This window comes from Mustela nigripes, chromosome 2, assembly GCF_022355385.1.
Source record: "Mustela nigripes isolate SB6536 chromosome 2, MUSNIG.SB6536, whole genome shotgun sequence".
NCBI classification, from domain to species: Eukaryota; Metazoa; Chordata; class Mammalia; order Carnivora; family Mustelidae; genus Mustela; species Mustela nigripes.
In genome coordinates, this window is record NC_081558.1 from 79,243,305 (window position 1) to 79,259,195 (window position 15,891).

General features: G+C 41.1%; 1 protein-coding gene across 11 annotated transcripts in view; it reads left to right on the forward strand.

Annotated features, from left to right (window-relative positions):
- Window positions 1–15,891, forward strand: part of THRB (thyroid hormone receptor beta) — a 398,126-nt gene that overhangs the window by 329,086 nt on the left and 53,149 nt on the right. For 10 of the 11 annotated variants that reach the window (XM_059390840.1, XM_059390848.1, XM_059390839.1 and 7 more), the window contains one exon: window positions 574–834. The exons of the other annotated variant lie outside the window; for it this stretch is intronic. In XM_059390840.1, the coding sequence (XP_059246823.1) occupies window positions 574–834 (261 nt within the window). The remainder of the gene's footprint in view (window positions 1–573; window positions 835–15,891) is intronic. 11 annotated transcript variants of the gene reach the window in all.

Genomic DNA, 15,891 nt, shown 5'->3' on the forward strand with positions numbered 1-15,891 from the left:
CTATCTGAAGATCCAGTCTCCTTGTATCAGGCCATTAGGCGTAGAAGGTTGTAGGGAGGACTGAGTTGTCACTCCCTGAGGAACCACGTGAGCATGTCCCACTTAAGCAACAGGGTGCCCCTCAGGTCAGCCTGTGATAAAACCCAAGTCAAACAAGGCTGAATCCTGGGTGTTTTATGTCCTAAGGATCTAAAAAGTGTTCTTGGCCAGCCCTGACCCTCAAGACCTCAAACGCTCGTCTGAGCAGTCACATAAATTGATGTAAACTTGCTCTTGGGCCATTGCTGTGGAAGCCTGGCTGGCGAAAGTACAGCCTTTCTATGGAGGAACTAATGTCTTTCTAGGCACTAAAAATAAGGGGGAATGTGTTGATTACTCCGACAGGCAATCCAACTGTGGTGGCTAAATGCCCAAGGCTGACAAATTCTGCATCTTATCACTGCCGTCAAGTGGAGGTGCATGTGAACACTGTCAGCCCAAAGAATTGAGAAACAACTTGCCTTCCAAAACTGCAACTCAACAAAATCTTGACAATGCCAACAGCTCGTCATCTCGTGTTTTTCAACCCTCCAGAAAATGGCCTTCCAGCCTGGGACAAACCAAAGCACTGTCCAGACCGAGAACACGACTGGAAGCTAGTAGGAATGTCTGAAGCCTGCCTCCATAGGAAGAGCCATGCGGAGAGGCGCAGCGCATTGAAAAATGAACAGTCGTCACCACATCTCATCCAGGCCACTTGGACTAGCTCGATATTCCATCTGGACCATGACGATGTGAACGATCAGAGCATCGCAAGTGCCCAGACCTTCCAAACGGAAGAGAAGAAATGTAAAGGTAACCCGATTTCTATTAGACCATAATATCCAGTGTTTCAACAAGCAAAGAAAGTTTCTGTCGTCGCTGTGTGCTCAGCTCCATTTACTCCAATGTATGGTGTCCATGTGTTTTCCCCAACTGTTGTGTTTGCAAGGCTTCTTTATCCCCCAATCTTCTTTTGAACGTAAATAAATGAGTCCCAAAGGAAAGCAGTTAATTTCAGTTGCATGTTGGGTTGGACACTTGGGGAGAAGACATTTTTATTTCTCTAATTAGCAGAAGGGTTGTTAGTTTTGGCTTTAACTCTGTTTTTGCATCTGAGTAGAAACAGACATTGCTATCGTTCTGTAGCTACTTGCTTTGAAGTGTGTGTGTGTGTGTATGTGTGTGTACGCACATTTCTTTTCCCAATTGTGCCAGCAGCTAATGGGATCTCAAAGACTACCTTTAACCCAAATAGACAATTCATGCTCAAAAGAGAGGTTTCAAGTTGTTTTATTTTACTCATTAAATCCTGTGTCATCTTCCTGAAAGGCAAGATTATGGTGTTAGGAGGTTGTCACCTCATAAAAAATGTGTTAAACTGGCCTAAGTTCCTGATTGCATTAGATTTAACTGGTCTTTACCTCAGGTTGCCTCACCCGACAGATGTCTTTGTGCTGATCGCTTTATTGTCTTAGGGCTCCCCAAAATGTTGCTCTGTAAATTCATTTGTGTTTTTAAATGTCTACATTCATGTGACTTTCCATACTTTTTCAATTTAGCCTAGAGAGAAAATAAGGTCTTTTTGAAGGATTTTGACTCATCATAAATCTTTAAATTGTGTATTTGGAAATCTGGCTATTACTCACCAACATACATTAATGAACGTTTGTAAAGACTTCTATGTATGAGCCATGAGAGACTTTTGCATACTGTTCTAACTGGAACATAAACCATGATTTATTTATCCTGTCAAAAAAGTGCTGGCACTTTAACTTTTTTGAAAACACATCAAAAACTCCTTGGAACTACCATTTGAACCAAGAAGTTGAGTGTGTAGACTGTTTCAGTTGAAAACAGGATTGCCTAAAAATAATAAAATAGTGACATGAGCTCTGATTTGAGTGCAGTCAAAACTATACATGTTCTCTTTGGGAAGATTTGTGTTTGAACTACCTTCCCCTTTGTTATTTGGGAGGTTTGAGAAATTGAAAAGGATATTTAGAAAAAGAACAAAATAAGCTTTTTTTTTTTTTTTTAAAGAGCATAAGAGAAAAATGTGTGTGTGTGTGTGTGTGTGTGTGTGTGTCTGCAAATTTGTTTGAGATATAATTGAGATTTCGTTTTAGAATTTATAACCAAGATTGTATCTTCAGATTTTATGAGCTGGCATCAAAACCACATCAGTCCTGGGTTATTAGTGAAATACCAACATGAAACTATTAGTGTCCTCATGATCTAAGAAAGTCACAAACTAAATTTGATTCATTTACAGCTGGTGCCCATGTTCACTCGTTTGTTTGTTCGTTCATTCATTCATTCATAGGTTCCACCTATGTCTCTACCATTTATAGAGATCTTGGTCTTAAGTACCCAAAGTTCCTAATATGGTATACTTCTTTTGTTGTTATACATTGAAAGCAAAAAGAAACAGCCTTGGGTCTATTTGGACTCAAGGCCCTATCTATAAGCGCTGTGGTTAAAACCACAAATTTCGGCTAGAATCCTACCCTTCCACTCTGTCCTTGAGCAAACTTCTGTAATTATTGATGGAATTTAAAAAGATAATGTATTTAAGCATACATTTAATATAGTACCTGTCCTAAGGGCTCTCTAAGTAGCAGCTTTCATTATTACTGTGATCAGTATTATTAGCTATGCATCATTAAGTCACATAAATTCCTTGTGCTGCACTGTGTGCTTGGTAAGGAATGGAGAATAAGAGGCCAGGTGAGTACAGGCTAGGACATGATGTTTTGGGGTGGATTCGAGTTGCTAATCCATTTTGCATTCATTCAGCTCTCCTTTACTAAAAGTCAGAGAACTCTTAAATAAGAAAATATAATTATTACATTAAAGTCCTTCCTTAAGATTCTAGTATTAAAAGGAAAACAACTAAGGAAAACTCTCTGGCAGTTTCTAGAGTAACAAACACTCTTCATCTTGGCGTGAACGTGAGACAATGGCTTGGTTCATCATGAAAATGCCATGGGAAAGCCTATGTTGTCATGGCCCATGACTTTATAAACTGAATCTTACTCACTCAAAGTGGACACCTATATTTCGTGAGACATCAGGGAGGCCACAGAAACAACTCAATTAGTCACTTATTTCTTTTTGGAGGTGCTTCTTCTCCATCTGCTCTGCTTGTCTGCCACCTGTATAAAATTCCGGCGAGGACAGTTCTGTTTGGATCCCCATTTACGCCGGGCATGTACCTCCTGGCTCTCTCTGTCAAGCCCCCTGGCATGCTTGATATCTCGGGCCTGGCCTACCATTCCATGCATCCATCCCATCGTGTTCATTAAGTGCCTACCCTGGAAAGGACATAACCCTTGTTGTCTGAGCATGAAGCAATAGCATCAAGGCCAAAAGCACCTCCAAGTAGCCCCATTTCAAGGACCCCAAATGGACTTGATGAGAACTAAATGGCCCTGAAGGATACAGAAACTTAAGGACCTGCAGTGCAAGAGCCGAAAGAGTAAGTTGCCTGCTCGAAGTGCCACAGCAAGCCCATTCTCAGGTCCACAATCTAGCCGGTGCAGATCAGCACACCTCAAAATGTGGTTGTGAGTGGGTACCCTCCTACAAATTGTTATTAGTCCTCTCTATTGATGCAGTAGAGCTTTAGAAACTTTTACAGCAGTGTGGCACTACTGCTGACATTCAAACGCATCATCAGTGGACTCACCTCCCTAAACAGGGTTTGGAGCAATCGAGAATTATCAAACTTGCCTGGTGAGTCATGCGCGGCCAGAGCTAGGTAAAAGTCTTGTGCCAAAGAACTGTGCACAGCACTATCATGGACCAGATATTTTTTTTAAATGGTCCTTCAGTTCAAATAATTTGAGAATCACTGATCCATGCTTTATAAAACTCTTGATGTTTTTCTTTTGGCTTATATTTGGTACATAGTTAATGTTTGGTTTTCAGTTTGAGTCTTTCATTTTAATCTGCATATAACTGGGCTTCTCCCTGCTACAGCCATTCTACAGAAATTAACTGGTAACACATTTAACTGGAATGAGAGCTCTGGAGTCCTAACATTCTGCCATAGAACCCACAATCTGCTCAAGTACCAGAGACCATTTCCAACCAGCAGCGAGGGACCCCAAGCCGCCCGTCTATCTCCACACTACACCTTCCCTGGAGTTTTTGTCACAGTTCGAGCTGATTGCTCAGCCATGAGGACCACATCCTACTGCTGCCCACACCTCTTTTTCTCCCAGAGTCTGAAACAATGCATTTGGTGGTGCTTAAAGTGCCCCCACCCGTGGCCCTAGAGGCATCGGGAGTTTATTAGAAATGCAGAATATCAGGCCCCACCCCAGAATGCTAAATTGGGAGCTTTGGAAAGGAGCCCAAGAATCTGTGTTTTTTAACCAGCCCTCCGCGTGATTCTTAAAAACCTGAATATCAGAAAAAATGCCTGAGAACAGACACCTAAGCTCTTAGTATAAGAAAGGGCCTGCCACCTAGTGGACACTCAGGGAATGTACATTTTTCTTCCCCTCCTTGACTGCACCTAGAGAGCTACCTTTCTTGATCCAGCTTGGTTAGGCCCGGTTTATCTTAATTGCCAAATGGATATTCTGTTTAATAACTCAGCCTGGTAACACATCCCTCGGGTACTTGAACCCTTCAGAGAATCCCACTCTGTTTGGCACGGGCTCTGATCCTCCTCTGAGTACTTACGAGGCTCCTTCATGAAGACCTCTCATGCCTTCCTGAACTTCTCTTCAGAACCCCAGGGTCCCACCAGTTCCACAAGGATGGGTCCTAGTTAGATGCATGCACCCCTGTAGCTGGATCTAGCAGGGTCTGGACACAGGTGGTCAGGCCTCTGTTCTTGGATGTTTGTGCTCAATCAGGGACCTTTTTGATACACTGGAACCCAGTAGGAGAAAAAAGGCAGGGATTGACTCACCTCCCTGAATGCACTAGAAAAAGGTGGGCAGCAATCCAGTGATCTCACTGAATTTTCTCTGTAGGCCAGTTCTGTGTTTACTATCAAGAGAATGGAATCTTGGATCCTAGGAAGGCAAGGAGGAAAAGGGTCAAAATAACTTTACTAACAAGTTATTTTCTCTCATTTTAAAAAAGCCTTCCATGCTCTGTATAAAATTGAAAATTTATCAAATGTTCAACAAAGCAATTTTTAGAAATAATTTCTATTTCCATCCTCCAAAGACAAGAAGTGTTAAAAATCTTTATTATATTTCAGTCTCTTTTCTGTGCGTATCTATTTTTTATAAACTTGGAATCATACTAGACATGCCATTTTTTCACCAGTTTTTAATGCTTAATGACATATCATGAACATTTTCCTTTGTCATTAAGTATCCCTCTGAATCCTGACTTTTATTGACTATAAATTATCCTTGCTTATAGATATGTTGTAATTTATTAAGCCAGTCCCCAAGATTTAGACAAGTTAAAGTAATTTTTAAAACAGTATCTTATGTCAGTAAAGGGGCAGACTATTAGCTCATGCTCTTCGCAAGAAGGAAAAAATGAATCAAATCAATGATGACAATTTTAAATGATATATAATTCTCATTTACCAAAATAACAAAGTGTTCTAAAAATGAGAGATGTAAAGCCAAGTCATTGTATGCATTATAATCCTTCAAGCTAGACATTCACATTTTCAGCGGTGATCGCTATCTTTGTCCTTAAGTAAAATACAAGGACATCTTCAGGTAAATGAGTATTTTAGAAGGTTGGGGATTAAAAAGCTTGAGCCCTTCCACTAGTATGACCATCTGCTCCATCCATCTCCACTCTCCACTCTGCCCGGACTCACCATACATCAGGGTGTGCGGTCCCAGCTGAGAGCGCCCGTGTGATTCATATACCTCAAGGGCACTCTACAAGCCTTAGCCATCCACATGAGAATAAGTGCTCTCCACCAGCTTCTGGTAGATGCAAGAGAGCTGTGTGATTTGATACTTCAAAGGCAGGAAAGAGCACCCGTAAGTAGACCAGGACAGACAGAAATAGAGGGCAAGTAAAGAAAGGAAAGCGGTCAGCTTTCCTCCCCAGTGGAGGGGAGGAGAAAACTGGAAACAGAGCAATGGCAAACATCAGAAATTCAAGGCTCCTTTATCCAACATCAGTTCTCACTGAGATTCAGCATGAGCGGTGGATGGAGCACGGGCTTCCCAAGAGCAATCTGGCAGTGTCTGTCACAACATAAAATGCAGATATGCTTTGACCCAGCCATCCCTCTTACAATACTCTGTTCCACAGAAATACTCACAGGGACAAAGATCCGTGTTCCCCTGCTTTCTTTGCACCTTTGTTTTTGTTACTGAAAAATCAGTAACACTCCAAATGTCCATCCACAGGGGAATGTTCGAATATACTATGGCATATCTAAAGTATCCACTGGAAGAATAAACAGGTTCTTAAAAGGAGGTGCTTTTAGGAATACCAAATAGAGAAACGACCATGCACTAAGTATAGTGGGATCCCAATTACAGGTTTTTATAAATATGTTTCTGTTTATTTGTTTATTTATTTATTTATTTATTTGAGAGAGCGAGCGATCACAAGCCAGGGGGAGGGGCAGAGGCAGAGGGAGAAGCAGACTCCCTGCTGAGCAAAAAGCCCCATGCAAAGGGCGGGGGATCCTGACTGAGCCACCCATGTGCCCCTCCCATTTATAGTTTTAAAAATCTGTGTCACTGTGCATGCACAAATGTGCATAGACAAAAAGTCCTGGATACACAACAACCTGTGACACTAGGTAGCTTCAAAAGGAATGAGGAGAATAAAGGATGCTAACACTAACCTCATATACAACTGCGTGCAAGATTTTTGTACAATAAGAAGGCATTAATATTAGTGCCAGGTGCAGTTTTCTTTCAAAGTTAAGCTCATATGCTTTATAGTCAGACAGACTTAGGTGGACTTCTTGCTCTTAAATAGACCAGCTCAGGGCAGGTTTTTTTAACCTCTCGGTCTCTCAATCCCCTTCCTTTTAAATGGGGTCATAATATCTGGCTTTCAGATTTGTTGTAAAGACGAAAGATCACATGGGTAAAGCACCCAGCATAGTGCCCGCCACTTAGAAGAGACAACATGATAACTGTTCTTAGAATAGAAACATTCTCTTAGCCTCGGGCTCCCCTTCTCCAGTGTTTGTCGCCCTTTCTGACCTTCAAATACACTGACAACCACATACACGTAAACGAAGAGAAGCAAAACAAAACACCACATATACAGCTATGGTAGAGGCATAAACAATTGAAGGAAGAGTCCATGGCAACAACCAAGATAGTTTTCAAACCCTGTCGATAATGACAAATTTAAAAAAGAAACCCAGAAAAGTATGAAGGAGCCGAACTGGACTTTGAATCCTGGCAGTCTAGCTCCAGCACTAGAGCTCGTCATCATTGTAATGTCTCCTGACACAGAAAGGCAAGGAAATTGCAGGCACCTCAAGGAAGGAATCTAAGCCACAGGGAAAACACTGGTCTACACTCAGAAGAAGGTGCAGGGCAGTAAGACCTGGGGTGAGAGGAGCCGTGGACTCCTTGTCGTACAGTCTAAGGCCAAATTCTGGCTCTGTTCTTACCAGCCACTGAGCCTTGAGCAAGTCTCTCCTCCTGTTGGAGCCTCAGTTTCCTTAGCTATAAAATGGGAGTCCTCTCTCACAGAATTGTGGAATTCTATGTGTATTATTTTTATAATGAGGCTTGGAAAGATGAGAAGCAGATTGGGTGTTAGGGATATAGACGCTCCCCCACCCCCACCATGTGAGAATACCACTAAGCAGATACTGACAAGACTGAAGTTTCTAAAGCTGAGAATATTACAGACACAAGGGGGAACAGATACAATAGCCAAATCCTTTGATCCTTCCAACAGGTAGTTTTCAGACAAAATAGTGTACAATGTAGGCAGTTAACTTGTAAGAGCTGGCACTGAAGTTGAAAATTCAACTTCAGTCATCCTTGGAGAGAGTTATCCTTGTGAAGACATCATAGGTGACCATTGGAATTCAAAGCCTTTCCCTTGCCCAGACATTTCCCACAGGTTGCCCTGAATTTTCTGTGGTCTTTCCAAATGAAAACCTCCTGACTGGATAGCTTGTCAAGCCTCTAGCAACTCCACGTGGATGAACGGGGTCGGATTCCTTTCTCCCTTGACAGGGTCCAGTAACACCAATGGAAGGAGCAGAAAAGGGGTGAGGAGAGCAGGGAGTGAAGGAAAGAGTGAGAGAGAATAAGAGTCAGGACTGCCACAGGCCACTGTGCATGCTGTCAGGCTGTGTGTTGGGCAGTTGGAGTGGTGTTTACCCACAGTGAAGTCTGTGATGCGGCGCTTTAAAGACAAATGTCACGTTGCCAAGAAAGACACTGAACACACATGTTCCAGTCAGATTTGGACATGTGTGAATGCATGTTGATCCGGGGCCACCAAGATATTCCAAGGTTGATAACACTATAATGTAGAATGAAGTCTGCTAAAAGAGTAGAATTTAAATTTCTTTCTGAAGATATATGTGTGTGTGTATATACACACATATGTACACATGTGTATATGTACACATACACTGTATATATTTGCATATACAATATTATATATATATCCATACACATATGTGTGTGTATGTATATGTACATACAGACATACACACACACAATTGTATATATAAAATATCCAAAGTGATGGGTGTGTTAATTACCCAGATGGGAGAAATCCTGTCACAAGGTATGTATACATCAAATCACCACAATGTACACTTTAAATATCTTACAATTGTATTTGTCAATTATACCTCAATAAAGCTGAGGGGGAAAAAATATTTCAAGAATCCTCAAATTACAGAGCTGGCCTTCTGCTTTAAATCCTAGGAATGTTCTCCAGCACTCAGTAGGTGCATGGGGAACATTGAGAACAGAAGACTATGGTTTGGCTCTCAGGCCAGACATTTACCAGGTATTTAACCTTGGATAAATCACTAATTCTCTCCAGCAAGGAATGTATTCAGAGATTAATTGCCCATAAAAACCCAAGGACATTAATCTGCAATTCTATTTTAAAGTACCTCTCTAATGCAATAACTGTATTTTCCCTTCGTGGGGAAAACAGGACAAAATAGATTAAATTAGTACTAATCCCCCAAATCTAAACTGTGATTATCAGAAATACATAGCAGCTCCAGGATTAATTGGGCAATCAGTCGCTTTTCACCGTCTCTTTCAGTGGTCTTAACCTCTCTTGTTGTACAGCTTCCCCCAGGAACAGAAGATTTCAGGCTTATAAAGACACCCATTCTCAATTCCCCAGTAAGTCTGGGCTTCTAGAACCCCTGTCAGCTTCTGGAAACATACACATATTCCCCCAATAAGCCTATTCCTCTGACAGTGTTGGTGACCAGTATATCCTCCCCTCTCCAGGGCAGAGGCTCTGGGTTTGAGTACTTCTGGAGGTGCAGAGACTCCACGGAGCCTGCATACTAGCGACATTGCAGGGGTGCCTGGGTAGCTCAGCAGATTAAGCTTTTGTCTTCGGCTCAGGTCATGATCCTAGGGTCCTGAGATTGATAACCACATCAGGGTCCCTGCTCAGCGGGGTGCCTGACGCTCCCATGTTTGTGTGCGCTCTCTCTCTCTCTCTCTGACAAATAAATAAATAAAATGTAAAAAACACAGTGGTTGGGGCGCCTGGGTGACTCAGTGGGTTAAAGCTTCTGCCTTCAGCTCAGGTCATGCTCTCAGGGTCCTGGGATCGAGCCCCGCATCAGGCTCTCTGCTCGGCGGTGAGCCTGCTTCCTCCTCTCTCTCTCTTTCTCTGCCTGCCTCTCTGCCTAGTTGTGATCTCTCTCTCTGTCAAATAAATAAATAAAATATTAAAAAAAAAAAAAAAAACCACAGTGGCAGTGCAGACAAAATAGTCAAGTACACTGGGAAGCCATTTCTCTTGTATGTATGACCTGTACGGACACACACATGGTTTCTCTCTGTAGTTTGCTATGTGGCTGATACTAATATGAGCTATATTTAGAGATCAGTTTTTCAGGTTCTGGACCAATTCAGCCACCTTGACTTGAAATGAAATAAATATGATCCCACTTCTCTATCCACTCTGCAAAGATACCAGAAATCCAAAATCAACTGAGTTTTGGAAATGAGAGTCAGAAATCCTCCATGAGCCAAAGCCATCCTCCCTGGCATTGACCTGATACAGAATTATGATCTTTGGCAAACCTCTGTCCCCATGACATTTGCCAATATTGACTTAAACAAGGGGCTTGACTTTGTTAAACGTCACTGCCTCTTAAAATGTAGAACTGCATTGCAAATATGTCTATTTAATTTGAATGTCTATACTGTGAAGATACTTGGCATTCGAGTTTGAATACTGTGTGTATCTACTAGTCTAGATGGCAATATTTGGTGAGTGGCAAAGTTGACCCCAACTATCCATAGTTACCCCATAACATGCAGTTTATACAGGCCATATTGTCCTAAGTCCAGCCTCAGACTTAATGAAAAGATACTTGTTTTGCTCTTTGTTTGCCTAGATCTGGAAAGAACTTCTTATAATAAGCCTAAGATATAAAACTAAAGGTCAAAAATGCGTAAGTAAAAGAAGCTCCTGCCCTTTAAGGGAAAAAAATACATGTTAATTTTTGCAGGAGTTTCAACTGAATGGTTTCCAGGGAAACAGGTATCTGCCATGGGCTCATCCCATTTAATATTTATAGCCGAACATAGGGAATAGTGCTTTCTTATTATCCCTTTCTGGTTACACATGATATGCTCATTCTTAAGTTTCCTTTGAAGTGATCATTCTATGTTTGAATCTTATTTCTTCCAAACAAGGGAAACATTTGTCTATTCTATGATTTTTTTAAAAAAGAAGAAGTTTTGCAATATCAAGAATATAAGCATGGTGATCACCACTAAAAAGGAAAAAAGAATTGCAACACTAAATCAATCTGACACACTTTTCTAGGTGAATTGAGGGGGGTTGATTTTGTTTGTTGTCTTAATGCAAATTGGCTTACCTTTTTAGCTGGTTCCTGCTTTTAAGAGTTGAACTGGAAAAACGAAATTGGTAGGAAAGAACCATCTTCAAGTTTGAGTGAGCTGTATGTTTTACTGGAAGATCTGCTAAGGCAAACCTATAAATACCATTTTACCTGTGATTTTAAAGTACTCTCCTCTTTACCGAAAAGTTGGAATAATACAGAGAACTCCCACGTACCCTTCATCTGGACTCACCAGTTATTAACATTTTGCAACATTTGCCTTAGCACAGTGCGTGCGTGTGTGTGTGTGTGTGTGTGTGAGAGAGAGAGAGAGAGAGAGAGAGAGAGAGAGAGAGTGTGTCTGCGTCTGTATATATACAGAGTATTTTTTAGGATCACGTAAGAGTCAGTCACAGACATCATACTCATTGAACTCTAAAAACTTTAGAGTGTCCCTTAAAGCCAAAGAAATTCTCTTAGAAAACCATGGTACAGTCCTCAAAATCAGGAAGTTTAACATTGACGCCTACTATTATCTAATCTGGAGACTTTATGGAAATTTTACAAACCGTCCCCTCTCCATCCCCTGTCCCCCCAGGAGGAGAGGTAGAGGCTGAGACCTGGGCCGGAGAAAGGATTGTCCCTGGAGACTTTCATGGGTGTTATCCCTCCTGACGGGGCTGCTCCAGGCCACCACCACATGTTGTTTCTGGTCCAGGACCCAGGCCAGGATTATGTATTCCATGCAGCTTTTGCATCTCATTCGTCTGCTTTGATCTGTAACGGGGTGTCACGACCATTTTCTTCATGACATTGATATATTTGAAGAATGCAGGCCTGTGATTGCGTAGAGCCTCCCTCGGTTAGGGTGTGACTGATGTTTCCTCATGATTAGAATCAGATTATGTATTTTTGGCAAATATGCTAAAAAAAAATTGTCATATCCCATGATGTTTTTGTTCCTATAAAAATTTAAGTGTGTGATTCAGAAATGGTTTGCAGTCTTCCAAACCACCTACGTGTTCGTGTGAGGAGTTTTCTATTGTTATTGATGAGCTCGTTCATTATATAACTCCCGGGGTTGGAAGAAAGTGTATTTTCTAGAAGCCCACTTATTAAGCAACCATTCAGTAGCCTAAGGGTGAATGTCTAAAGAGTCGAAGTTATTTGTTTCTATGTCACCTATGGGAGTTTTAAGGCTGGAACAACAACAGTATGATACCTCCCTGGGAGACACCTTTCTTTGTAGTAGGGACAGAAAGCAGATCCTCTGTGATCTGAAGGCCTCTGAGTATAACATAAAGATGCCTCTTTATTCACTTTTCAAGCTTTAACTGGGCCTTCTTTTCTTTCCATAATCCAATCCTATTAAATAACAAAACAATTGATATTGGAATGTACCTTCAGTTAATCTTGATATCTACTATGTATCTTTCTAGATTATTTTGATATTTGAAATAAAATGAAGAGCTTCAATTCACCATTTCTAGATGTGGTTCTCAGGGTGCCAACATGAAGTAGATCCAGTGTTTGAAAACACATTTACAAATCCTCTTTTATTCACATTCTGCATGAAGGTCCCATCCAAATATCACTTCCTTTGTGCTTGTTTCTCCACTCCCCCTCAGAATGAATCATTTCTTTCCTCATGCTGTCATGAATTATTACTATAGTAAAGCATCTATTGGGCGTACCTTATCTTACTACAGCTTCAGAACACGCCTGTCGAATTCACCAGAGGTTGAGATCACCTTGATTTACACCAAAAGTGTTCTTAAGTGTATTCTGTGTGCCCCATCTGCGTTGTGTGTTGAGAATAGAAAGTTCAATGAGACTGCTTCCAGCCTGGGGTTTCCAGACAGACATGTCGGACGAGCTTTGGGTCTAGAACTTGAAATGCACAGCAACTCTACGGACGGCCACATAATAATGAAAATTCTGCTGACTGACTGACATTTGCCTTAGAGAAGAATAATAAAGAATTTAACTTAGGCTGTTTCAGAAGCAGGAATTCTATCTACTTCACTCATCTTCACTTAACACATGGAGTATCTGGTGTGTCAGATACTGTCTTCTGCTTGTTGATACGTCTTTTTACTGGGGTTGCCAATGTCAGAGGCAGTCCCTGCCGTCCTCCTGTACGTGGTATTGATTTATAAATGATGTGAACATTTAAATTGTTTATTTTGATCATCAGTTTTAATTAGCTCAGGCTATTTGTAAGCCCACGTCTATTTTCATGAAGTTTTATTAAGATACAATTTACATACCATAAAATCCCTCTGTTTTAAGTATACAGTTCCATAATTGTTAGTGTATTTACAGAGTTCTGCAGTCATCACCACAATCTTATTTTAGAACATTCCCATCACCCCAGAGAAACTTGCAGCTGACTTGCAGTGACTCTCCCTTTCTGTATCCAGTCCCTGGCCACCACTCATCTACTTTCTGTCCCTACAGATGGGCCTTTACTGCACTGCACAAAAATGGAATCACACAACAGGACCGGCATCCTTTTCTTGATGTGTTATTTTTAAGGTTCATCCACATCGTAGCATGCCGCATTACTTTGTTTGAACTTTTTACCTTTCATTATTCTTCATAGAATTTTTAAGTATAAGTGTAAGAATGGAGCCTTTAATGAACAAAGAATAAATCTTTTGAAAACGACATCAATTGTGGCAGAGACTTGATTTTGCACTAGTTGTTCTTAAAGGTGAAAAGGCAAAGTATAATGCAGATGACTCAATCATTCATTCATTATTCCTATTATTAGGGAAATTTGTTTTAAAATTAATCTCTGTCATGTTATTCTAGAATAAAGAAAGTATACTATGGCTGTTAAATGTCAAAACCATTCCATTCAAACAACCACTCAACTTTTCAAATCAAGTCCATCAGTGTGAATTACAATGAAATGATCGTCTTAACACATTAAACTAAGTCAAAATGGACCTACTTGCTTTCATTAATTGAGGAGTACATAAAATGAGGGGCTCTATGATATTCATGCAAAGCATAAATGATATTCATAAAAATGTAAAATATTGAAGAAGTTTTTTTTCTAGAGATAGAGGGAAATGTATTGATCAAAATAAATATTTAAAGAGGCATTAAATTAAGCTCATCTTTGGAAAAACAGATAAATCATTATGGTGATCTTGAATTTGTGTCAAAACCTATTAATAATTTTCTCTGAGAAAAGCAGTATGGGGAAATGGGACAGGCAAGTTCTAGAATAGCAAATCAAGAGCTAAAATCTCTATACTAAGATTTTTCCTTGGCAGTTACGTAAGGTGAGAAAACCAGCCCCTCAGTTTCCAATGGATATATCTTCACCACCAGTTGTATTGTTTGGTTATGACGTTAAAATGCAATAGACCTCGTCATTATTACTTAGCCAGTGTTCCAATTAAAGCTACACCAAACTGAAACTTTATTGTATGCTTTTTAGACTATGATGCAAGCTTCATTAGAGTATATTAGCCACTAAAAGTTTGCTTTTGAATCAAATGTTCAATCGTGGAAAAGAGTGAACATGCCCCTGTTGGTTTAGAAAAGAGAAGAGTTTGATGCTGATAACATTGGTCTAAAATGTATTTCAGAAACCTTCTTTTTCAAACCCCAGCTGTAAGGGGGCTAGTCAGCATTTGCTTCTGTATACATACATTTTCCTTTTACTAGATCCTGGTTCTCAAGCTTTAGCCCTGATTCTGCATCAGAATCCCTGGGAGGGCATGACCCCATACACACGCACTGCTGGCCTCAGCCGGGAGAGGCTGCTTCAGTGGGTTTGGGCAGGGCTGGAGAACAGGCATTTATAAGAAGTTCCAGGAGATGCAAATGCTGCTGGCTCAGGACCCACCCTTTTAGAACCACTGGCCCAAGGCTTGCTGAGTCTATTTTACACCCTTTGTGGAACACAAAGGGCTGTTTTCTTTGTCCCACTCATTCTGTAAGTTGACCTATTTCACCTAGTAGAAAGCTGCCGTAACTGGGTCTGTGGTATCTTGTGCATGACTGTGCCAGGGCAGCCGCTCCACCTTCACGAAGTAAAACACCACCTCCAGACCTTAGGCCTAGTAAGAGTGTCCAAGTTGAGGAAGCCACCAGGACTGCGCTGTGAAAACGTCCTTCTCCTTGGACACCTCTCAGTTCAGTTCCTGGGGCGGCTTCCAACATCTTGGGCCCCAGGGGTGTCTTGTTCCCACTTCAGTGTTCTCATCAGGGCCCTTTCTTTCCCAGTGCACCCAGATCACCATTCATTTGCCTTAATCCAGTAAACCTTGTTGTCACTTTTTCAAGCATATTTTTGTAAAAAGGAATTCTGCTTGGTGACCGATTGCAAACAAAAACCTCCCCTCAATATCCTTTCATAGAGCTGTAACTGGCTGGCACTATCAAGAAGCTTTTATCAAATACTAAAGGAGAAAAAAGAAAAACTAGAAACAAAGTCAGGGTACAAGTTGTTTGAAAAGAGGAGGGCTTTGAGTTTCTATTCCTACCAAACAGAAGCAGTCACAGAGCCCAAAGGCCCCAGTCTTGTGCTGTGGCCACCTGGGATTTGCACTACCTTGTGTCTGGCCTGCCTCTGCTGGCCAGTAGCTTTCCTCCTTGGTGAAGACCAAAAACAGGACACTCCCCTTGGCAGCTTCCCAGGCCTCTCCTCTCTGTCCCTGGTGTGTAATCTGAGAAAAACACCACTCTTCCAGGGGCTCTAACCCTATGAATGGCTTTCCCTCCAGCAAGAGTCATAGAACAGAATTCTGTGTTTCTGAAAGTGTGTTTCATGGAACACTTGTAACAGATATTAGAAGATACACAGGGTTCTATGATGAGATGTGTTTGGGAAATGCTGAGTCATGTGAGGTCAAACAAAGTTCGAC